The sequence below is a fragment of the Monodelphis domestica genome, chromosome 1 (genome assembly GCF_027887165.1).
Source record: "Monodelphis domestica isolate mMonDom1 chromosome 1, mMonDom1.pri, whole genome shotgun sequence".
Taxonomy (NCBI): Eukaryota; Metazoa; Chordata; class Mammalia; order Didelphimorphia; family Didelphidae; genus Monodelphis; species Monodelphis domestica.
This window is the reverse complement of record NC_077227.1, coordinates 603,882,598-603,908,652: the sequence shown is the minus strand read 5'-3', so window position 1 is coordinate 603,908,652 and position 26,055 is coordinate 603,882,598. Positions and strand designations below refer to the sequence as shown.

Here is a 26,055-nt window from a genome sequence, read left to right as displayed (position 1 = left end):
ACAATAATGTAATGGAAAACAGCTATGAAAAACTTAACTCTGATCAATGCAATGAGCAAGCAGGACTCCCCAAAATGACTGATGAATTATGCTTCCCACCTTTTGGTAAAGAGGTGGTGGATTAGTAGTGAAAATTAAGTCAAATTTCCAGAAACAATGGAGGAATCCATTTTGCTTGACTATACTTATGATTTACAAGAAAGGGCATTTATTTTTGTTAGGGGAAGAGATGTGGACAGAATTAGGTAATGACTGATGCAAAAAAGAAAAGAAAAGAAAAGAAAAGAGCATTAATAAAATGTTAAAAAATACACAGATGAGAGAAGTTCATAAGTGGATACATACAAGTAGGGCATGACAATATCTATTGTGTTATGCTTTTAGAAAACTGTCCAACAGTTATTTTTAGAAATACTATCTTTCCTATCTTGTAACACAACATGAAAATAAGATAACAAATATAAAAAACCTTAAGCTTAAATGTTTCATAAAGCTATGAGGGGTAGAGTGGAAAAGTGGATAGAGAGCTGGCCAGAGAACAAAGAAGAATTGGGATCAAGAGCTTCTTCTTACACATACTGGCCACAGGACCCTGGAAATCATTTAATTTCTAGGCAACTCTATAAGACAAAAGATATGGTGCCTGCATTGGTAGGGGAAGAAACACATTACATGAATGAAGTCATCAGGTCCAGGCTTCATCAAAGTCAAATGAACTCATAAGGTGGCTGTAATACTGTGCCACAATACAAAATTAAAAACAATTATGCAAAAGCCACTTTTTAAATTGAAAATCCAAAAAGCAGCTAAATGTTACTGAATATTTTATTATACATTTCAATGTTATTGAATATTTTATTGTATATTTCAAAATAAGGAAATCAAATTGATTAAAATGAATATGAAACAGTTTTTTTAAAAATTGACCTTGGATGCAGATACTTGAGGAAAAATGGCTACCTTAGAAAAGGACAAAGATGTATACATGATGCCTCTTTTAAGGACATGCTTGATAGTTTGTTTTTTTAATGAGTATTCACATGGGCACTCTCATATACTTATAAATATTCATAGTAAAATGAAAACTCAGAGCTTCAAGGACTTTCTTCTCAGGTGTCAAATGAAGGAATTAGAGAAGTGCTAGTATTGATACAGTAGGAAAAGTAATGAACATGGAATCAGGAGACCAAGATTCAAATAAAATCCCAAGTTGCTTCATTTCTTTGAAGAAAGATCTCTACAAACCTTAAAGCACAATTTAAGAATAAATTATTTTATATAAAGTCTCTTTAAAACTTATTGCTTATAGCTAGGTAGCACAGTCGTCTGGAGTCGGGAAGACCTGGGTTCAAATCTGGACTCAAATACTTCCTAGCTAGATGACCCTGGGCAAGTCACTTAACCCTGTTTGCTTAGCCCTTGCCCTTCTGTCTTAAGAGTTGTTTTTAAGACATACAGTAAGAGTTTAAAAAAAAAAAACAACAACAGGGGCACCTGGGTAGCTCTTGTGGATTGAGAGTCAGGCCTAGAGATGGGAGGTCCTAGATTCAAATCTGGCCTCAGACACTTTCTAGATGTGTGACCCTGGGCAAGTCACTTGACCCCCATTGCCTAGTCCTTACCACTCTTCTGCCTTGGAACCAATACACTGTATTGATTCCAAAATGGAAGGTAAGGGTTTTTTAGAAAAACAAAAACAACCAAACAAATGCTTTTTTTTTTTTTTTACAAAGGCATATCAGAGGGACAGCTAGGTGGCTCAGTGGATAGAGAGCTAGGCTTGGAGTAATGAGAAGAACTGAATTTAAATCCACCTCTGCTATTTATTTCTTCTGGGGATTTGGGCAAGCTACTGAGTCTCTCTAGACTTCAGTTTTCTCATCTGAAAGGTTTAATGACGTGTAACATACATTTCAGCAGGAAATCTGATGCTTTAACTTGTTCCATCTGCAGAGAATCCTAGAGTCTAAGGATTCTGGAATCTCAGTATAACATTCCCATATTACACATGAAGAAACTGAGGCTTGAAGACCAAGGAACTTGACCAAGGTAATACAGGTAATACGTTACAGAGCCGAGACACAAAGCCCAGAATCATAGGAATGTTAGAGCTGGAAGAGACTCTTACCAGATCGATTTCAGTGACCTCATTTAACAGATGAGGAAACTCAGACCCAGAAGAATGGCCATGTAGACGACCTGGAGAGATACAGACTGGATGATGGTACAGTTAGGTGGGTTCAGAAGTGGTTGGCAGATACCTGGTGGAATGTCACAGGACTGTATCACTGACAGAATGCTGTGTCCTGCTTAACATTTTAAAAATTCCTTGGGAACCAGACGTGGTGTAATTATCAAAATTTCACATTATATGAAGCAGAGAGATTTAGCTAGTGAATACCCTAGATGACAGAGTTGGGATCCAAAACTATCTTGACAGGCTCTTGAAATGAAGCCAATAGGTTAAATTTAATGGGGATAATTATAAATTCCTTCACTTGAATTGTAAAAATCAACTGTACAAGTACAGCACTGAGAATTAGAAAACAGTTCATATCAAAAAGACATGGGGATTCTAGTGGGTTGCAAACTCATTTGGAGTTGGCAGTATGATGTGGAAGCCACAAATTATAGTGACATCAGGCTGTATTAGTAGCAATATACTATCCAGAGTTAGGACGATATTAATCTCTCTGTGCTCCACCCTTGTCAGATCATATTTGGAACATTATGTCCAGTAAATTTTGAAAAGGACATTCATAAGGTGGAAATGTCTACGAGAGTAATCAGGATAGAAAGGGGAGCTGAAATCATGTAAGACAAGGGATACTTGAAAAAAAAAGGAGCATTTTTAAGCTAGAGAGAACATGATAAGAGGAGTGATCTTCAAAGAAATGGAAGAGAAATCATGTGGATGAAGAATCAGCTTCTTAGCAATTCTAGTTGTATTAGGGTCAGGGGAAGCAGCTAATAATCACTGTGCAGAGGTCTCAATGACCACTACTGGAGGTCTAATTTGGGGAGGAGCTAGACTAGGTGATCTCTGAAGTCCCTTCCAAATGATTAGTTCTACAAGTCTACAAAGCAACCTACCACAAATCATAGTTGGTCAGTGACAGAGCAAGGTCTAGAAGAGACCAAGTTTCCTGATTTCCAGGAACATGTATCCCATACTTTATGATCAATGCTACTAAGATCAGACACGACATTTTTTTTTTAGAATGATTGCATAGATCACTACTGCCCCAGTACTTAAGCTGCACTGACATCACTATGCCCAAGTCTAAAAAGCAATTTCCTTAAGCCCAAATATATTGGTGCCCTCTTCTATTAGACTGGTGGAAGAGATGCAAAATTACAAAGATGACCTGTGCTGTTCCCAAACAACCCAGAAAGGTAGGCTAAATAATAAGTTTCTCTTCTTTTAATATTACTAGCTGTAGTAGCAGTGTTATGGGAATTTGGCAGGTATATAACATAGGGATGCTTACAAATGGTTACCTTTTTGTCCCAGTTTCTACAGAAAAAGCAAGAACTGACAAGACTCCTATAATATTTAGTGTGTCATCATTCATTTGCAGAGGCAGGACCAACCAGCAATTCTGCTTTGATCTTAAGGACAGGAACCTTGATATGCTATCAGGAGAAGTGTAGGTTCTACTCCTACTTCTACAACTCTTGACTCTATTTTATAATTGGTCTCAGAAACAAACTGAATTTTACTACTCAGGCTAAGATGAGTCAGTACATCTTATTTCTAGGGAAGCAGAAAGCCATCAATGAAACACCAAAGCATCAATATCAAACACAAAGGCCAATGATAAAATGGAAGAAGAAAAGTATTCCTTCAAGTATAGTCATTGCCATGAAACTAACCTTTGGCACCTGCTGAGGATTTGGCTATCCATACGTTGCCCTCCCCACCCTCCTTCCTCCTGTTATAGGAGGCAAGGAAGACTTCCCTTTCATCTGTCCTTGAATTGTTTATCAAATTGCGGATTCCATTATGCGCTGGAGATGCTGGGGCCACAGGAGTCTTGAGATTAGTCGGATAAATCACATAGGATTCCGGGAACCATGTGCAGGATTCTGTCAATTCAGGACTTGTCTTGATTAACCTAATGGATAACAACAGATGGTCAGTGGCCCTTTTTAAATTCCAAAGTATACCTTCTAGGGCATGGAAGTGGGAGGTGGTAGAGAGTCCTATGGTCACACCATTCTGATCACTCTTTAATAAGACCTAAGATCTTTAACCTAGGTGACAAGAAGCCACAGGATGAACAGAGTAGCCAAAGACTGGACTCTTTTATGGCTCAACTCTTGTCCTTGGGCCCTATATAAGGGAAATGTGATATACCCTGAGGCCTGGGTCCATTTGCCAAGTGGAATGTTAAAAGCCTACTCCAGTTCATTCTGATATGGCACTTGGTCCAAAATAACTTTATAGTATCTGCAAAGAACTGAAGATATTTCCTGTTATTCTTCAGTGTACAGCTTCTCAAAAAAGTTTTTTTAAAAATAAGAATCCATTTCATGAAAAATTAAACCAGATCTACATTGGCAAGGCGTTGAAGAAGTTATTTGGATGAAAGAAGCTTAAAAAATATACTTTTGCCTCAAGTATCTGGATAATTTACTAAAAACAAAAAGCATCAGAGGTAGTGGTAAAAGGAATCTGAGTTATTCAAACGATTTGCTCAATTTTCCAGTTGTCTTTATTAGTGTAGAGCTATTCTCAGTTTCTAAAGGAAGAGAAAATACCTCTGATTCGAGAAAGGACTCCAGTAATTATAGTAAGAAGTCTGACTACTGAAACAGCCTCCTAGTCTCCTTGGCTTAAGGCTCAATCCTCTTTAATATATCCTCCACATAGATGCCAAAATTATATTCCCCAACTATAGGTTTGATCATACCCCTGACCTTTTTTTCTTTTCTTCTTTTTTTAAAGGTCTAGTGCTTCCTTATTGCATTTAAGATAAAATACAAACTTCCCTATTTGATATTTAAAGCCCTTCATAATCTGGCTCCAATCTACCTTTCCAAGCTGGCTTGATTCCATAGCTGTTCCACTATGCCTACAAAGCATTCCTTACTCATCTCTTCTTAGTATCCTTAACTTCCTTCAGACTCCACTCAAGCACTACCTTCTACTCAAGGCCTTTTCTCCTTCCCCTTCAAATAATTTTATTTGTTTTTTATGTGTTGCTTTTTAAATTTATTTACATTTACTTATATGTGTAGACATAGGCAACTAGTTGCCCCAATGAATAGTGTTAAATCTTAAGTTAGGAATCCCTGAGTTAAAATTTTGTTTCAGATACTAGTTGTGTGACCCTGGGCAAGTCACTTAACCACTCTGTGCCTCAGTCTCTTCATCTATAATATGGGGCTGTTAAGTGTACCCTACTATCTCAGAGTGCTGTTATATGGGTCAAATAAGGAAATGTATATAAAGCATGCTACAATCCTTAGTGTTACATAAATGCTGTCATTATGATTATGAAATATTTTCATCATTGGATCAAAAGCTCCCCCAAACTAGAGATTATTTCATTTTTTGTCTTTAAATCCCTAGCATCTAGGACAGTGTATGGAAGATAGTGGATGCTTAATAATTGCTTGTTGATGGATTCATGATATATTCAGACATCTAATCAACAAAGATTTATCAACTCATTATATTTGAGTGAACACTGCAAAACAGACTGATGACTCAGAGCTAATCTTAGATATCAAAGAAGATACTTAGTAAAGTTATCAATTTTCAGTCCCATCTGAATTCCCCCCCACAATCATTCCTCTTTGCCCCATATAGGAGGGAGGGGAGGGTTAGGAGATCTATAGACCTTTCTTTCTGTAGTTTGGTGAGGGGAGGCAGAGACTATTGATTTCTGGGATACCTGAACTGATGTTACCTCAGACCAGTTGAAGTTATAGAATATAAGGGGCATTTAGCCCAGACAACAAGCTATTAAATGAAGTATAAAGAAGGGCTCATACTTTGTTGCCCCTCCATGAGGTAGGAAGAAGTGTTTCAAATGAGCTTGATGGAATCAGAGGGAAGCAAGCTAGCCATTGGCTGGGACAAGCCAGACAGTTCTCAGAAGAGAAGGAAGAGAGGCAGAAGACAGCTTTGAGGAATGTGGGCACTTGTAGTCAAGAAAAGAGGCAGTGATGGAGGAAGAACCTAGTCTGAGAGAAGAAATCTCTTTTTGTCTTTTGGGAAAAGGGAAAGCTTCATAGCGAATTCTTTCAGGATACCATCTCAGTAAATGCCTTTGCTTTAAGCTAATTGTGTTCTAGCTATTAAAGGTAAATGAACCAATGGGTGCTCTTGAGCTATGCTTTTAGAGGAGTGTGATCTCAGAGTACCTTGGGGGTAGTTGTTCCTCCAGGGAATCCAAAATTTAAATTCAAATTAGTGGGGGAGGTCACCCACTACATAGAGGGTGCTACATTTAAATCTAAAATACAGTTAAAGAATACACACACACACACACACACACACACACACACACACACATATATGTTTGGTTGTTTCAGTTGTGTCTGACTCTTCATGATCTTATTTGGGGTTTTCTCAGCAAAGATAATGTAGTAGTTTGCCATTTCTTTCTCCAGCTCATTTTACAGATGAGATAACTGAGTCAAAGAGGATTAAGTGATTTGCTCAGGTTCCCAGAGCTAGTAAGTTTTCTGAGGCCAAATTTGAACTCAGGAAAATGAGTTTTCCTGACTCCAGGCTAAATACAGTGTCCACAGCACCATCTAACTGCCTCAGGAAACTATTCAAATGTAAATGAAAAGAGGACCACAGCAGAAGACCAGCCCCAAAACATCAACAGGTAGCTGAGAAGATGAATCAAAAAAAAGTTTGAAATTAGAGCCAAAAAGGAGTAAAAATACTCTAGGCAAGACAACCCAGTAGACATAATCAAGAAAGCCAGATAAGGAATATTTCGGGAAGGGTGATAAAGAAAGTAGCCACCAGGTTGTATAAAAATGGGCATATAGCATTTATATAATGCTTTAAGGTTTTCAAAGCTCTTTACAAATGTCATCTTGTTTGATCATCCCAACAACCTGACAAGTAAGTTCTATTACCATCCCCATTTTAGAGATGAGGAACAGAGGCAGGCAGAAATGAAATGACTTGTTCAGGACCACAATGCTTATAAGTGTCTGAGGCCAGATTTATATTCAGGCCTTCCTGATTCTAACTGTGCTACTTAGTTGCTTCTATAATCTGTTGATAGTGGAAATATAAACTGATATAATCTTTTTGCTGAACAATTGGCAGTATGCAATATTAGTTATATATATATAATTATGACACTTGATGCAATAATTGTATTGCTAGCAATTTATTCTGAAACTTGTTGAGAACAAAAAGATGGCCTTGTTCAAAGATTATTTTTTAGCAGCATTATAGTAATTATAAAAAATGGAAGCAACCTAAATGTCCAATAGTATGGGAATAATTAAAATACAGAATATTTATCTAATGGAGTCATTAAAGCTGACAAGTATGAAGAATACAAAGAATCTGGAAAGACTTTTATGAAATGATGCTAAGGGGAAAAAAGAAGCAGAACCAAGAGATATGGACCAGTTAAGAAGAAAAGTGAATGAGAATTCTGATACAGATTTAAAGAGATGCAAAAATACAATTAGGGATTTTCACTAAAACCTGTTCTCCAGGTCTGTGAGGAAAGGGTTATCTCTATATCTGTATGATTGCCTTATAGAGAGATTCCTTGAGTGACTAGGAAACTACCTTTTCTTTGTATAGGTTCACTGAAACAGGCTTTTCTTAATTTGAATTCTGCTTTTTACAAAACTAATATAATAGTAGCAATAATAATAATAACTAACATTTATGTAGTGCTTACTATGGACAGCTAGGTGGAGCAGTGGATAGAGTGTCAGCCTAGAAGTGGGGAAGGCTCTTCTTCCTGAGTTCAAATTTGACCTCTGATACTTCCTGAGTGACCCTGACCTTTAACCTTATTTGCCTCAGTTTCCTTATATGTAAAATGAGCTGGAGAAAGAAATGACAAACTATTCCAGTATCTTTGCCAAGAAATCCCCAAAAGGTGTTACAAAGAGTCAGACACAACTGAAAAATGAATAAACAAAGTGTTTACTATGTGCCAGGCACTACACTAAGTGCTTTACAATTATTATCTTGGTTGATCTTCAGATCTTCAGAACAATCCTGCAAGGTAAGTGCTATTATTATCATCTCCATTTTATAACAGGTTAAGTGACTCAACCAATCACACCACTAGTGTCAATGGTTGGATTTGAACTCATTTCTTCCAGACTCCTGGCCCAGCACTCTACCCACTGAACTATCTACCTGTTATAACAAAGTTCTAATGTGTTATCAAATAAGCATAAAGCAAATTTTTTTTTCTACTTAAAATTTTTTTCAATATGAAAAAGTGCACACTTAAAAACCAAACAAGTTTTAACATATACTTACTTAACCAAAGAAGCTTTGCGACAAAGTTTGTCAGCCCCTCTGTAATAATTTACCAACTGTATAAGCCCAGGTTCATGACCTAAAAAGGAAAACAAGCAGTTAAGGCATTAAATTTTCATGGTTCAGTAAGATGAGGAAAATGGGTTGGGCAAAAGGATACAAGAGAAATAACTGTATCATCATTATCAAACAATATTACACTGAAAAAAGGTGAATATGATGCTATGACCAGTTTATGCTTTGCCTACTTGAGAACGAGCCAATTCTTATGGATTAAGCACTTACTATGAGCCAGGAATAGAGCTGGTTAATGGCTTCAAAAATCTTAAAAAAAAAAAACAACCAAGCAGTCCCTCCCCTCAGCCTACATTGTAGTGAGGGAGACAACTTGTAAATAATAGGAACGTGTAAGAGATATACCAAATAGATTAAAGTAATTTGAAAGGGGAAGGTTATTAGAGGCTGAGTGGAAAAAGGGGGAGAGAAAGAAGGGAGGAGCAAGGTGATTAGGAAAGGCCTCCTGGAATAGGCAGGATTTGAACTGAGTCTCTATGGGAAGTCTGGGAAACCAGGAGGTGAAGGGAAGAGCATTCCTGGCAAGGAGATAGGAGAGATGGAAGAGTATCATGTTTGAGGAACTGCAAATGAGAGACACAGAGAAAAAGAGAATGAGAGACAGCCTGAAACAGAGAAAAAGAGATGAGGGGAGACAGAAAGAGACAGAGAAAGAGAGAAAGAGAGAGAGGGAGAGACAGAGAAAGAGGAAGGAAGTAAGGGAAGGAGGGAGGGAGAGGAGAGAGATATAGATTTATGCTTTGGAAAAATCAGCTTTGATGGCTGAGTGATGGCAGACTGGCACATAGAGAATTTATTAAGGCAGAGAGACAATAAGAAGCCAATTGGTGGGGGAAATTAGGTGGCTCTGTGGATAGATCCAGGCCTGGAAAAGAGAGGTTGTGAGTTCAAATCTGACCTCAGCTACTCCCTAGCTGTGTGATCTGGGTAAGTTACTTAATTCCCATTGCCTAGCTCTTACTGCTCCTCTGCCTTGCAGCCAATATACAGTATTTGCTGATTCTAAGACAAAAGGTAGAGTTTAAAAAAAATTTTTTAAAAGAAGTTAATTGTTGGGGTAGTTAGGTAGCACAGTAGAAAGATGTGAGGTCCTGAGTACAAATCTGACCTAAATATCTCCTAGCTGGGTGACCCTGGGCAAGTTGCTTAACTCTTATTGCCTAGCCCTTGTTGCTCTTCTGTTTTAGAATTGATACCAAGCCAGAAGGCAAAGGTTTTTTAAAAAATCAATTGCTCAGGATTAAGGCCCAAGTTATGTTGTGGCTATATGAATAAAGTAAAAGGGACATATTCAAGGAACCCTGAAGATAGGAAGAATAAGATTTGGTAATGAATTGGATAAGTGAGTTTAGAGTAAGTGTAGAGGATGACACCTTTGGGTACCTGGGAGGATTGACAATATCAGGGATGTTCAGGACGGAGAAGAGTTTTTCGGGAACAAGAAGGAGTTCTCTGTTGGACATCCAGTTTGAGATATCCAAAGAGCAGGTAAAGATATATGCCTGTAACTCAGTAGTCAGGTCATTGTGAGAATTACCTTCATAAAGATGATAATTTAATTCAGGGGAGTTGAAAAGAATATCAAAATAAGATAATATAGAGAAAGGGTTTTAAAATTAGGTTCTATGAACTTAAAAAAAATTAAATGACTTTATTTCAACATATAGTGATCCCTCACCTATCATGGGAGTTTACATTCCTCAAACCCCAGTGACAACTGAAAATATGTGAAGTAGTGATGTTATATTTATTTTTTATTTATATATATTTTAAGACTTTATAAACCCCACTCTCCTATAAACCTTTTCCACATTCTTATTAACTTATAGTCACTGAGACAATCAGTGCCCAGGATACAGAACACAGCACTGTGGTTGGTCACCTTTCATTCCATCAGCCAATAGTGTGCCATGATGAGTGTAATTCCACAATACAGAATTAGATATGTATTTTTAAAAAATCCGTGATACAGTGAAACCATGGTAAGTAATCCACAATATCATGATGGATGACTGTAATTCGTTTCCTTTAAAATTTTACATTTAAAAAAATTTATGCATTTAAAAACATTCTTCTGAGGAGTCCATATACTTTACGAGAAAACCAAAATGGTTCATGACACAAAAAAAGGTTAAGAGCTTTTGGCATAGAGGGAAAAGAGAAGGGGCTCAGGATACAGTTTTGGGTAACACTTATTCCTTCCTTCCTTCCTTCCTCTCTCTCTCTCTCTCTCTCTCTCTCTCTCTCTCTCTCTCTCTCTCTCTGTCTCTCTGTCTCTCTCTCTCTCTCTGTCTCTCTGTCTCTGTCTCTGTCTCTCTCTCTTTTTCTCTCTCTCTCTCTGAAATAGGGGTATATTTATAGGCCAGCAAGAAATAAGCCATTATATACAGAGAGACTGAAGATAAGAGAGGTGGAGGTGGCAAATAGAGTGATTTTCTGGAGAAGTATAGAGGGTATACAATCAAGTGTCAATAACTGCTATCTTATCCCAGGAGAGGGTTCCCTATTCAGAGAACTTTCCGTTAATCAGAAATTACCTGAAAGGCATCTTTTTTTTTTTTTAAACCCTTACCTTCTGTCTTGAAGTCAATACTATGTATCAGCTCCAAGGCAGAAGAATGGTAAGGGTTAGGCAATGGGGGTCAAGTGACTTGCCCAGGGTCACACAGCTGGGAAGTGTCTGAGGCCAGATTTGAACCTAGGACCTCCCATCTCTAGGCCTGGCTCTCAATCCACTGAGCTACCCAGCTGCCCCCCCTGAAAGGCATCTTAACAGATCAATGCTTATCTCCTCCCTTAACCCCATTAGGTATTTTTTTTTTCAGTTATATACTCCACTATGTGCAAAAAGTCCTGATGCAAAAAGAAGGTAGTGTTGTGTAGTAGATAGCATTGTATTTAGCAAACTGGAGTTCAGAGAGTCAATGATTTGGACCTGCTACTCCAGCCCCTTTTCCCTCTACCCACCCCCATTTTACAGATAAAGAACTAATTAAGGCCTTGAAAAATGATGTCACTAAATCAAGGCAGCATAGGTATAAGTAAGTAGTAGAGATGAAATTTGAACTCAAAAATATTTTTCAGCCCTGTCACAGATGGAAGTTTAGCAGGAGGGGGAGACAACTAGGTCACTTTTTAAACAGGAAATTACTGGCTCCCAAGGATCTAAATATGATAGAGTGCTGGCCCTGGATTTAGGAAGACTCATTTTTCTTGTGTTCAAATCTGGCCTCAGACACTTACTAGTTGTTTGACCCTGGGCAATTCATTTTGTTTGCCTCAGTACTTCATCTGTAAAATGAGCTGGAGAAGTATATGGCCAACTAGTCCTGAATCTTTGACAAGATACCTTCAAATGGGATCATGAAGAATCAGACACAATTGAAATGATGGAAACACAAGAACAACAACCTCTGATTTTATCTTCAGTCCTCTTTCCATGGTACACACAACCACATTCAACTCTCAAGTATTTCAACTCCCAAGTATTAGCTGAACAACATTCATAAGGTGGGGAAAGAAAGGTGCCATTTATGTCCTAAAAAAGGAATGCTATTTAAATCAGCTAATAGACCAAGAGTCATCAATATTTGTCCTGCCTATCTACCTGCCTCAAGTGCCCTTCTTCCAGGTTTAAGGTTTTGCTGAGCTGACCCCTAAAATTTTACCTCCAACAAATTTTCTCACTTTTTATGTTTCACTTAAAACCAATTATATAAGGGAAAGAGAATATAAGAAAAGGGAAGGAGAAAGGAAAAGGATTACATAGCAGAAATGAGCAAGAAACAAGATTCACAGAAAAGATGAATTTTTGAGTTGGGACGTCTAATTCATAGATTCTGAAAAAGAATACTCAGGCTATACTAAAATAACTCTGGCTAGGAAGTAACCAAGGTGGTTTATTCTAGTTTTGAATAAATGCTAATAATAATAATCATCATCATCATCAGAAAGTTTTTTTTTCCTGACATTAAGCCTATTTGACTCGTAGCTTCCACCCGGTATTCCCCCCCCCCCCTTAAAACCCTTACCTTCTGTGTTAGACTCAATTCCAAGGCAGAAGAGAAATAAGGGTGAAGTAAATGGGGTTAAAGTTGACTTGCCCAGGGCTATACAGCTAGGAAATGTCTGAAGTCACATTTGAACTCAGGGCCTCCCAAATCCAGACCTGGCTCTCCATTTACTGCTACCTAACTATTCCACACCCAATGCTTTTAATTCTGCCTTTCTCTAGAAGGTAAATAAGTCTAATTCCTTTTCTATATGGTAAACCTTCTAATACTTGAAGATCGATAAAGTCTCTTTCCCAACGTCTTTTCTCCAGGGTAATTCCCCCACATCATCTGGTTCCTTCAACCTAGCTTCATATAATATGGATTAGAGGTTCTATCAAGTGGACTTCTTGACTATCCACAGTTTATCAATACTTTTCCTAAAATGTGCTGCCCATAGCAGAACATAATTCTCTGGATGTGACCTAACCAAGGCAGAGAACAACAGTTAAGAGTACCTCCTTACTCTTGGACGTTTTCTCTTCTCTTAATGCAGTCTAAGATTCTATTAACTTTCTGAGCTGCCATACCAAACTTTTAAAAAGTTTTTAATCCAATCTAAATCTATAAATTGATTTCCTCACTTTCTTTCCTCCAGGAAGGCAATTCCTTTGCATGCATTTTTCTGAAGGAGCAATTTCCTATTATCTTAAGTCTTCTGGGGCAGCTAAGTGGCACAGTGTATAGAACACTGGGCCTGGAGCCAGGAAGACCTGAGTTCACATACAGCTTTAGACACTTCCTAGTTGTGTAATGATGTTGGGCAAGTCACTGAACCCTGTTTGATTCAGTTTTTTCATCTATAAAATGAGCAGGTGAAGGAAATGGCAAACTACTCTAGTATCTTTGCCAAGAAAAGTCCAAATGGGGTCATGAAGAGTCAGACACAATTGAAGTAATTGAAAAAAGATGACTTTTTAAATGAAACAAGTAAAAAACAAAAAACAAAAAACTATCTTCTGGTTTTTACAAATTTCTGAAAGTCAGAAATATCCATTTCTGTGGCATCACCATTTTAGGTTGTTAAACTTTTGCCCCCTCCGCAGTTTCTCAATATCAAAATATTCTCCTTACTATAAAGTTTTTAAAAAGCAGGATAATTTCATGTTGCTCTGACCTATTAGTATTTTGCTTCAACTGGAAAATTTTCTTCAAGTAGCAGAACACTAATGAATGAGAAGAGTGAGCTGTAGGCTACCTTCTACAAGGAAAAATGGTTTTCTTCTAGTACTATGTCTAGGGCCTACTTCAGAGGTGTACCCAGTAGATATTGAATAATACTGATAAAGAGTATGACAAGGTAAGGCAATGTCTTTGAAAGACATAAAGGATGGGATTAGAATAATGATAACTTATATCTTCAGGGGCTACACCTCAAAAGTGACAAAGCATACACATGTATATACAATCAAGTCACTTGACAAATTATTTTTGCTCCCCTAGGTCTCAATTTCTTCTTCTGTAAGATGAGGGAATAGAACTAGATCTGTAACAGGAATTCTTAATTTGTTTGGTGGCATACATGAATTTAGATGAAGATGGTATATGGTATCCTAGTGAGGTCTAGGGACCCTCTTTTCAGAAAAATGCTTTTCATGCTTAAAATAAAAGATTCATAGGATAACAAGACTAATTCTATTGAAATAGTTTTCAAAATATCAAACAATCTTATGGACTCTTTTCTAGCCTGTAAGGTTTAATGATAAAAATCTATGATCCTATAAAAGAAAAAATCAAGCTCTAAGAACAAAATGACCATGATAGGATTTGAGGTTAGAAGGGAACTTGAAAGAACATCTATCAGATACTTCTTAGCTATGTGATCCTGGGCTAGTCACTTAGTCAGAGGACTACCTAGTCCTTACTGCACTTTTGTCTTCAAAATAATACTAAGACAGAAGGTAAGGGTTTTAGGGGGGAAAAAAGATCACTTGCAACAAGCCTCATATTTTATACAGGAGGAAAATGAGCTCCCTCTCCTTAAATGTGAAATGACTTGCATAAGATTACACACAGATAGTAATGGAAAAATTCAGGGCTGCTTCTACTTCACTAAAGTTGCAAAGCACTTACTCAAAACATCAGTCAGCATCTTGAACTAGAAAGGCCAGGAAGATTACATAACATTATCATTATCATGGTCAGCAAGAGGATTGGGCATGTATGAAACCTGAAGCTATTAAGATAAAGGATCATTAAAATGCAGAGGAAGGAAAACAGATATAGGGATGGAGTAATTTCTTCCAGTTCATTCCAATAACAAAATTAAGCTCAGTCAACCATTTATTAAGTACCTACTAAGTGCTAGGTGCTATGTATATAAAAACAATTGTAAAACTACTTTCTGTCATTGATGAACTCATCAATGAATGCAGGGAGACAAGTGTATGTGCACACTACATATGTATGTATCCACAAAATACATACAAGATTTTGGGGCAAAGGCATTAATAGCTAGGGTCAGGAATCAAGAAAAGTTTCATGTAGAAGACAGTGCTGGAAGCCAGAAATTCTAAGAGGTAGAATTGAGGAGAAAATGAAATTTTCTGTTGCATGTTGCAAACAGAAAGGGAAGTCAGAGGACTGTATGAAGAATAGCAAGAAGATCAGTTTGAATGGAATGTAGAATGCTGGGAAGGAAGTAACATGTAAGAAATTGGAGAGGTGGGATGAGGGCAGTCATGAAGGGCTAAGAATGCCATACTAGAAAAATTTATGTTTTATTCTAAAGGCATAAGGGAACAACTCTTGACAGTCAGACTTGCATTTTCCCCCCCAGTATTCTCTTTCTTTCTTTCTTTCTTTTTTAAACAATATTTTATTTGGTCATTTCAAAACATTATTCACTGGAGACAAAGATCATTTTCTTTTCTTTTCCTCCCCCTGCCCCCATAGCCGACGCGTGATTCCACTGGGTTTCACATGTGTTCTTGATTCAAGTCAGACTTGCATTTAAGAAAGTCACTCAAGCGAATTAGCAGAGGATGGATCAGTTGAGGCACAGAGATAAAAGTAGATGCTACTGTAACAGTGTAGGTGAGAGAAAATGAGGATCTGAGCTGGGATGGAGGGACTGAGTAAATGGAGAGAAGCTGACATATACAATAGATGTTGATGTAGAAAGAACAAGATGTGGAAAAGGACTGGATCTGTGGAACAAGAGTGAGGCATCAAGGATGATGCTAATGTTACAGCAAAGAAAAAAGGAATATAAAATATTATATAGGATGCTGAATGTTTATTTATACTCTTGGATTTTTACTCTTCAAGTAAAGAACAAGAACTGGGTACCCATTATATTTGCCAAAAAGAACAGGGAAAGATTGGTGGAAGGGGAAGGACAGAGAAGGTAAAATATTGAAGGCAAATCCCTAAATGGAAAGAAGAACCATCACTTTAAAAGGATTTTGAAACCCAATGATGACTCTATTTCTTGGAAATTATGTTGAGAATCAAAATAGGTTACTCACATATATAGCAATATATAATATCTCTTTCTTGTTGTAAAATGAAAAGGACTTTATATTTGTATCCCTAGCACCTAGCATAGTGCCTGGCTTAAAGTAGGCACTTAATATAAATATTTGTTGATTGACTGACAACATGGGCATTATATAGAAATTTGAATACACAGAAGGATTACAGAGCTCTATTTCATTCAAATATTAGCGCTAGAAGAGACTTTAGGGGTCCTTTATTCCAAACCTCTCATTTTAAAAATGAGAGCACTGAGGAATGGATACGAAGTGACTTGTAAGTCACAAAGTGATTTAATAGCAGAGGTGGGGCTGGAGAACCCTAGGTCACACTCCTGCATCAGTGCTCTTTCCAGTACAATGACAATTAGATAAGGAAGGAAATTGATTTTGAGAGTATTGAGTACATATGCACTTAATTATGACACAGTGATATGCAGACAAGATGAATAATCACTCTATCACCAAGCTACCATTCATACATTTGCTGAGGAAAACAACTAATCTATTGGCTGAATATACATTACAGACCTGTTTATTTCACATTTCTCTACATCTCCCTACTTTTCTAAACTCTAACAACTGTTATTTGAATGCTTGCTAGACGAACCAATTCGAAGGTAGAAAATGAATGGGACTTTTTAACCCTGACCCCCTTCCTGGATGGCTGTAGTCTGCTTTAAGCCCAGGAATTCTGCAGTTGGTTCTCTAGCTGGCCAAAGGGATCTGGTACATTGGACACCTGTCAGATGAACAGTCAGATTATTTTCCACGAGCCAAAGGAGCAATGTGATTTGCAAGGCAGAACACATGGTGAAGCCCTTTAAGGCTGTTAATTGCTAAATTGCACACGTGCTACATTAAGCAGAAGAGCTTATTAACCAATATGTTCTACCACCAAAAGGCTTCTTGCTTGTCCTTAATCCAGGGCTGGGTTACAGGAATAATTATTTTGTTCATGTTACTGGCATAGTCATGACTTTTCAAAAAGTGATTAGTTTCGCCTTCTCCTCTCTGTAAATTCTCATTTGCTTCAGTCCTGGGGAAGGCTTAGAAGTTCAAGTCCAAGCTCTGATGCTTACTACCTTTTGGATCTTGGGTAAGTCATATCCCCTTGAAGGGTCAGGTTCTTCTTTTTTAAAAGGAGAGGGTTAGATTGGATGACTTCTTTGGTACCTTCTGGTTCTAAATCTAAAATCCAATGAATGAAGACAACTAGTCCCAATACTAGCCCCAATCAGAATAATCTTCAAGGTCAGAGGAATTCCACAGACTCTCCCACATGATGACATTTGAAAATATCTTTTGGATTGCTCTGTTACAAGAATGAATAATATGGAAATAGGTATCAAGTGATAACATGTATAACCCAGTGGAATTGCTTGTTGGCTCTGGTAGGGGAGAGGGAAGAGGGGAGAAAGAGAAAATGAATCATGTAACCATGGGAAAATATTTAAAAATAAAAAAAAAATCTTTTGATTTTGCTAACAAGCAGCAAGAAAATTGTGTAGTGGAAACAATCTCTCTTTCAGGGCTTTAGAGGCAGCAAGGTGGTATAGTGGATAGAGTGCTGAGCCTGCAGTCAGGAAGACTTGAGTTCGAATTTAGACTTAGATTCTTGGACAAGTCATTTAACTTTTTTTTTTTAAGTTTTGTTTAAGTTTTCACTTAACTTTTGTTTGCTTCAGTTTCTTCAACTGTAAGTGGAGATAAGAATCACATCTACCTCATAGGGTTGTTGTGAAGATCAAATGTCGGAATATTTGTAAAAAAAAAACAAACACTTGGCATAAGTGCCTAGCACATAGAAAGTACTATAGAGATTTGTAGTCTCTTCCTCCCTTTCCTCTCTTTCCCTTTACAGCAGAGGTGTCAAATTTGGGCCCATTCTCAAGTGTAGCCTAAAAGAGATTAAAATGTTAACAAGATAAATAAAAAATAAAATACAAAGTAACTTGTGGTGTTCTAAGTCAATATTCAGCCTTCACCCTATCCCTTTCTAACTGAGTTATATACCATTGTTTTACAAGACAGAAAGAATGAACCAGAATCCAAACAAAGCTTACTTTCCTCTTCTCACTTTCTTAATTCCATCTGAAAACAGTAACAAAGTTGGCACTGCCTTCCTTGTGTGTAATTTAAAAGAAAAGAAAAATAAACCTAGGAAAATATCCATATTATTTAAGATTAAATTTCTAGACAAACTGAAAAGGCAAAGGAAAGCAGAAACCAATGTAGACAATAGTCAGGCTAATACATCATTGATAATGTCTTGATTTGGAATTTAAATGAACATTCTTATATAAAACAACTTATCTTTGGCATAGTGGCTTAGGTGATGGACTTGGATTTAAAAGGCCTTGAATTAAAACCTGCCTCTGACCGTAACTATGATCTTGAAAAAGTCAGACTCTGAGCCTCAGTTTGTAAAAGAAAAATAAAAGCAGCACCTGTTTCCAATTGCTACTGTAAAGATCAAATAAAGAAGTGTATAGAATGCTTTGAAAGTCTAAAAGTACCATATAAATGGGAAATTTCTCATTTAAAATAATATTGGAAGCCTCCATAGAAAAGAAAAAAAAACCCCAATACCAATAATCCAATGGGATTACTGGATCATAGCTTTAGAGATGGTAGGGACATTAAAGTTTTTCTAACTTAACTCCCTCATTTTGCAATGAAGAAACTAGGTTCAAAAGTTGAAAGGCTTTACAGGTATCACTGGTAAGATCTTTGTTCACTGAATTTCTATTATTAATGAGTTATACTTATCCTATTAACCACAATCTTATCATTGTTTCTATTTCTCTCTGATTGCTATATAAACTCACCTTTCCCAAGTCTTCTTTATTAACATTCTCTTCCACCTCATTGTTTTGGGTGAACTTCAGAACTCATGTTTATAGTATGTGATATTCTGATGTCAATATTTTCTGTTGTTTAAGTTATCAAATTTTCTTTTTATTGTTCTATGCCATGCTGTTCTCAGTCCTTCAATTTCAATAATTTGCTATTTAGTTAAATAGCAAAAGCTATTTCCCCCAAGGTTAGTAGTACTGTCCCCCAGGTAGTACTGCCTAGCCGACTCTAAGTTCCTTGAGGACAGAGACTGTATTTTATCTGTTTTGCTTTGCACACACTGCATTCTTCTTTTTATTTTCATCATTGTTCTATGAGTATACACTCAAAGAAATTTGGTTGGCACTCTAAGGCATAAATCCAATTTGTCTAATGAAGGATTATAAGAATATCCTTGAGCTTCTTCACAAGGGGGAAAAATATTAGTTAAATTTCTTAATTAAGGAGGGACTAGTAAGCACTTTTAGGGAAGAGATGTCTAAGGAAGGGGGCACATAATTGCTGACTTTAAGTATCTGAAATGCTGTCATATGAAAGAGAAATCAGGGGCATGTAGGTGGCTCAGTGGATAGAGCCAAGTCTGGAACTGGGAGGTTCTGAGTTCAAATTTGGCCTCAGGCACTTCCTAGCTGTGTGTCTCTCAGGAAGTCACTTTATTCCAATTGCCTAGACCTTAATACCACTCTTATTGGAACTGATACTTAGTATTGATTCTAAGACAGAAGGTAGGGGCTTAAAAAAAAAAGAATCAGAATCAAGAGTAATAGGGAGAATTTGAAAAATGGAAAATTTAGGCATGACATGCAGAAAAATTTCTTAACAGTCAAAGCTATGGGCTATCTCAGGAAGTGGATTCCCTCTCACTGGAAATCTTCAAGCAAAGGCTGGTTGACCACCTATATGGTCCACCACAACATTGGAAGGAGGACTCTTTTTCAGGTATAAGTTGAACCAGATAGCTGCTAAGATTCTTTCTGACTCAGAAATTTCAAATTTTGTGAAATAATTATTGATTTCAGTTTCAATAATTGAAACATCAATTTTTGTTTCAAAATAAGCATTTGGGCAACACATCCTACTGGAATCATATCAATATCTCCTTGTTGGATTAAATGCATATTTTATTTTCCTCTTTTAGAGTGATAAGTCCAAGAGAAAAAAAAAGCCTTTTTTCCCCCTCCAAAATTCACAATCATGCTCTTCCCCCCAGAATAGCAATTACATACATGTGCAGTATGCTCAACATTTACAAAGTATTTCACAGTTTATTTCATTTGACCCATATAACTCTCTAAGGAGGTGAGGCAACAGCTATCAATCCCATAAGAATCAGAGGCTTTGTTCCTAAGGTCAGATGGTTAATATTCCCCAGTAGACTTTAAGCTTCTTGAGGATAGGGGCTGCTTTTCATCTGGCTTTGTACTCTTAGGACCTAGAAAGGTGCCTTGCATACACTGATGCTTAATCCAAAGAGTACTGGATTGGAGTGAAATAAATAGCACTGCCAGGACCCCTCAGTCTTGATCCTCTGGCTCCAAATTGGTTGCTATCCACTAGTCCATGCAGCTTCTATCAAGTGCTATGGGCCCAATGGATATTTAATAATCATTAAAAAGTGAAGCTAGTCCCCAAAACAGTAATTTTTCTAATTTGATGTAAAGTTTTCCCTTGTTTCCCATCAGCCTCTTATCTAATTGCATCCTGTTTACTTTTGCAGACATGAGGCCATCCAGCCCCCCCTGGGGATACTGAAAGAGCTGACTAGAAGAAGCTCTAACTTTTAGGAGGCAAACCCCTCAGTTTATTCTAGTCCAAGTACAGATTTATGTCATGATACACTGTTTAAAGCACCTGAATTAAAACCTACTTGTTAACTACCCCAGCTTTAGAATCACTTCCTCCAGGTTGTATTGACTTAAAATGGGTCTCTTAAAACTGCCCTGATGACTTCTCAGTTTCTATTAAGAAAAGCAACCTTCTTTATGGCTCTCAGTATTAACTCTGTTGGTGCCTAAAATGTTCCCTCAAAGGATTATGATATTTGTAGGAAATTATAAGATCATAGATTTAGAACTACCTGGGACTTTAGAAGTCACTTATTCCAACCCCTTCATTTTAAAGATGAACAAACTGAGGCCCAGAAATATTAAGTGACTTCCCCAAAGTCATATAAGTAGTTGGTGGCAGAGAATGGATTTGAAATAAGATGCGCTGACTCAATCCAAGTCTGTCCACTACAGTATGCTGCCATAGCCTTCTCTTTACTCCCACCGCTACCATCCTGGATAGGGTCTCATTTCTACCCACATGAATTACTTCAATAGCCTCTTAACAGATCTTCCTGCCTCCACTCTTCTCCCCTCCTCCAGTCCATCTGTCATACTTCTGCTGGACTTAAATTTATTAAGAAGACAGAAGTATTAGTTTCACTAGACTAGAGTACCAAGAAAATAAGTGAAAGATTGATTTTATTTTTATATTATATTATTTTATTTATATTTTATTAGCAGAAGGAATTGCCACACAATTCATGACTTAGTGTGTTGTTACCTTAAGTACATGGAAGTTAAGTGATTTGCCCAGCATCACATAGCTACTAGTTGTCTGTGGTTGGATTTGAACCTGGTTTTCACTAATTCCAAGTCCAGCACTATGGTCATGCTGCCTCTACAACTTCAATAGCACTGTAAACAAAATTAAATAAAAAATGTTGGAGTCCTATGAGTATCAAGTACATTTTGACTTGAAAATCATCTGAGAAGATATGGAAATGTCAAAGTTCTATACAAATTAACTCTCCATGGCTTGTTGCCATATACTGGGATAGGTAATAGGAAAATGTCTCAGCATCAATTCATTAAAAATTTTCTGGTCTAATCACTTGCTATTAAATCTGTAAATATGATATGATTTTATCAGTGGAAATGACATTAAAAAAGAGTCATTAACCTCCGCTTTTGCCCTGTACTCTAAGGACTCTGGGACATTTCTATCTGACTTGCAGCTGAAACCTTCTGTGCTTTCTCTCCCCAATTAGAATGTGAGCTCCTAGAGAAGAGATCATCTTACTTTTTTATTTGTATCCCCAGCACTTTGCATACAATAGAAGCCTAATACATTCTTCTTTCCTTCCTTCCTTCCTTCCCTTCAACTTGTTCTGGGTAATTTTTTGCCATGATCTTCCAAGATACTGGGAGATTAATCAGATGCCTTGCCCCATCTTTTCCATCCCCTGCCAAAGGTATCTGAGGCTGAAGGATTTGATAAAAGGATTTTTCTTTTGCTTTAGGCATGACCATTGTTGTAACATAGGTCAGCTAGATTTCTAAACTGAAAATGCATCTTTGCGGCTCCATGCTTTTTTATTGTTCAAGAGAAATCACAAAACAGACTGGAGTAGATCTAAGCAAAGAATGTGGATATGTTTCTATATGAGAGAAATACTTGCCTCCTTCCTCTTTTCACAGGAATACTGATAATAAAGAACAGACATAAGCTAAGAACAACATCCTTCCCACTCAGTCTTAAGTGACATCTGGCTTAGATCTGTCATTCTCCTCAGGTGTTAAACACATGATTATTCTACTTTCCCAAATTCTGTTAGTAACCACCTAGTACAATCTAAATTTTCTCTAGGAGCAAAATGTTGGTCATCAGGCTAACAAAGTCATCTTGGCCCATTCAAAAGCTAATTCATTCCCATTTGCCTACCAGAGAGAAGGTGACAATGAGCCAAATCAGAGGGAGAAGTTTTGCAATAAGAGTAATAACTCAGTTCTTTGGAACTTGGGCTAATTTTGAATATCCCAGAATGCAAAATTAAATGTCTATTCCTAAATTCTTTTCTCACCTAGATTTCCAAATTCTAAAAAGGTTTGAAGGTTTCCTTGTATTAGTTGCAAAAAGAAAAAAAAAGATATGACTTGTACTTTGAAGACTCCATTCTCCTTTCAAAGAATAATGATACAATTTCATTCTTCATAAAAGATTTGTAACATTTATACTTAAGGAATATACAAAGAATGCTTTGCAATCTGATCCTAAATCATGAGCTATTATCATCCTTAAAATTACCTTTCACTCACATGGGAGTGACCTGCTGTTTAATACTACAAGAAACTATGAACATCAAGAGAACTGAATTGTAGTCACAGAATATAAACATATAAAATACCAAAATCATTAACAGACGTACTAATACAATTGAAAAAAATTATAATAATTGATTATAGTTCAAGCCCAAATAGGCAGTAAAGATGACCCTCTGGATTAAACTGACTCAGGTAAAGCACTTGAAAGGAAGGAGCATATGTTATACAAGTTATATGACTACTTTGTTCAAAGTGTTCAGAGAACAATAAAAGGAAAAGATTAAGTACTAAGCCTACAGTAATGACTTTAGGTCTTGATGCATTTTGGAGTCAGATCTAACTTAACTTTATATAAAGAACTGCTTTCATTGAATAGTTTGGTAAATAGATATGTAAAAAAGAAAAAAATTAAATCTGATACCCTACCCAACTGTACATTCTTTTGACTAGATTGGTACATTGGTCTCAGTTTTTTGAGTCCAGCTGTTACTTTCATATCTTATTGGGATTTAACTAAGCCTTCTAATGTTAGATTTTTCAGCCTTGAAGAGGCAATCCTAGATAGTCCACTTTCCTCAGAAGTAAAGAAAAGGGAATCATTGGGCAGAATATTTCAAAGAGCTGAAGAATGAAATACCAGGTCCAAGTTCAAAGGTAGTTTGTCAGTGCTGCAGAATGACTGCCCAGTTTTGCTGCCAGATCTGAAGGATCCATTAGAACGGATTTTTTTTTTCTTTTAAACTCAAGAAAACTTTCTGTTTTTGAGGAATAAAGCCTAGAGACATAATTTATTGCCTTGGATACAGGGTAAAAGCCCCTGTTTCGGGATTTTTAACTGGTAAATACCAGATCTGAGTCCCTCCCTTGTTGCAGTAGGCAACACCCAAGCAAGGTTACCGTTGTCTGGGACCCTAGGTTGTGCCAATACTTCCCCTTTGGCAGCTCAATCAGGTCCTCTGCTACCCCACTATGCAGGGTTTCCCCAAACGTAAATTTATAAGTCGGCCCATTGTTCAGGATGGAGGAGGAAAAAATCATCAACTCAAAAACCACTCTAAGTCTGGTTTGGGTGAAGGGGTGAGGGATTAAACCTAAAGGACTCTAAGGGAGCGATCTGCGGGAAGAGATATATCGCTTTTATTTCCTCAGGATGGGAAGAGAACGTGCATTATAAAAGCAGTGGGGGTTGGGGGTGGGTGGGCACCAGGAGGAGTGGGAAGTCGCTCACCCAGTCTTCCAAAGGGCAGCCTGTTCCTCTCTCCTAGCATCAAGTTAAATCTGGGGTTGTCTCTCTTCAGCCGTTTCCATTGTCCAGTCGAAAGGAGCAGCTTGGAGACCTCGGCATAGACGCTGCTGTTCTCATCGCGTACCACGAAGGTGTACATGATGTCAGGGGAGGGCTGCCCCGGCCCAGGGCTCAGTGGCGGCGGCAGCTGCAAGGACAAGTCTGGCCCTGGCGGGCGACAGCGAAAGATGCGACTTGCAAGCTAATGGAGGGGCCGCCTTCCCGGCTCTGCATCGGATACCGCCCCAGCAGCCAGGCGCCCGGGCATCGGCGACCCTTGCCACGGTCCGACGGGGTCCGCACTCCCTAGCGCTGACCCTTAAGCTTCCCGCCTCGAGGCTCCCACCAGCCGCCGTCTTCCTCCCCTTCCTCCGGGCAATGTGGGGATTCTCCCGGGCAGCAGCGGCGTGCTCTGAGCCCAACCTCTTGGCAATCCCTCCCCACCCTTCAGTGGCGGCACCGCCTACCTGGTAGGGACCCCCTGCGCCCGCAGCCCACCTAGCCCTGAGTTCTGCTCGGCAGCCTTGCCTTCCATGAGCTCTTGGGGCGTCTGTAGTCCCCCGCCAGCCTTTAGCTCACAGGCAGCCTGGCTCCTGGGCGCCGGAGGCGCTAGCCACTTCTCCGGCTCTTTCTCAGGCCAGCCTCAGCCCCAGCCCAGGCTAACGCTAAAGCCTTTGCAGCTGCTCCTCCGCTTTCATACCGGCTCCTCCTCCTTCCCCTGTGATTCGGTGCTGAGCTCACGGGTCAAGGAGGAGGAGCTAAGCGGCCGTCGCCAGTCTTCTTCCACTTTTCTCCCCCGCTCTCCCTAATTTTCCTACTGTTAAGCCTCTTCACTTCTTCTGTCCCACCACATATTCTTCTGCAGAACCCCACCAATATAGCTTCACAGGGCTAGGGTAGAGGTCCCCAAGAGGATCTGCGTGGGTCTGCCTTCCTGAATTTGAGTAGTGGCAGCTGGAAAATGCAAGAGGGAAATGGAAAGAAGGGCAGAGAGAATCCTCTACCGAGATGAAGGGGGGCAGATGATGAGAAGGTGGGAGGGAAGAGGACCGAGGATCTGTTTTAGTATTGTCATAGTCTCTTTTTTGTTTAAATGGACAAAAAAAGTGGTAAGTGCTCACCTTGCATCCCAACTCCTCCCTTCTGAGGTATACTGCCTAGACTTTTTCCTATACCCAGATTTGAAGCTAACAAAAAAACTGTTGAATTGAGGGCAAAGAAAAAGTTTGGTGCTACATTACTACTTCCGAGATATCCCGACCCCCTAAAATGTAATATTTAGAGCAGTTGCCTTAATGAAGACTTTGGAGGAAACCTGTTTATACCGCTTGAGGTGAGAGTGGATAGAAGAGAAGAAAGGGAGAATAAAAGTAGAAAAAGACCAAGTCGGAGAGTAGTAGGTACAGACTGGAATGTTAACGATCACTCAAAGTTAGTTATGTGTTTGACTTAGTATTGGACACACCAGAATTCGTACTTCATGCTTCAAGTTTATGTAGTACTTCAAAGTTTGCAAAGAATTTCCCTAAAACATCCCTGTGAAGTAGATAGTGCTAGGGAGTATTATTCCCACTTTACAGATGAAAATCTGGAGCTTAGATGTTGTGACATGCTGTAATGGGTCAGCTTTCAAGTATCTGAAGTGGGACTTGAACTCCATGATATCCTGATGCTATTCCTTTTGACAATGTCCTTTTCGACATTTGTGGCCTTTATTCCCTTACTC

The 26,055-nt window shown here is 38.2% G+C and overlaps 1 protein-coding gene across 1 annotated transcript in view; it reads right to left on the bottom strand.

Annotated features, from left to right (window-relative positions):
• TTL (tubulin tyrosine ligase) overlaps positions 1 to 25,057 on the bottom strand; it is a 49,235-nt gene extending 24,178 nt beyond the window's left edge. Inside the window, exons 1-3 of the mRNA XM_001373839.4 lie at positions 24,273 to 25,057; positions 8,492 to 8,570; positions 3,877 to 4,118 (exon numbers count right to left, since the gene is read on the bottom strand). Coding sequence (XP_001373876.1) covers positions 3,877 to 4,118; positions 8,492 to 8,570; positions 24,273 to 24,429 — 478 coding nt within the window. The 5' untranslated portion in view covers positions 24,430 to 25,057. The remainder of the gene's footprint in view (positions 1 to 3,876; positions 4,119 to 8,491; positions 8,571 to 24,272) is intronic.
• Positions 25,058 to 26,055: the final 998 nt, after the last annotated feature.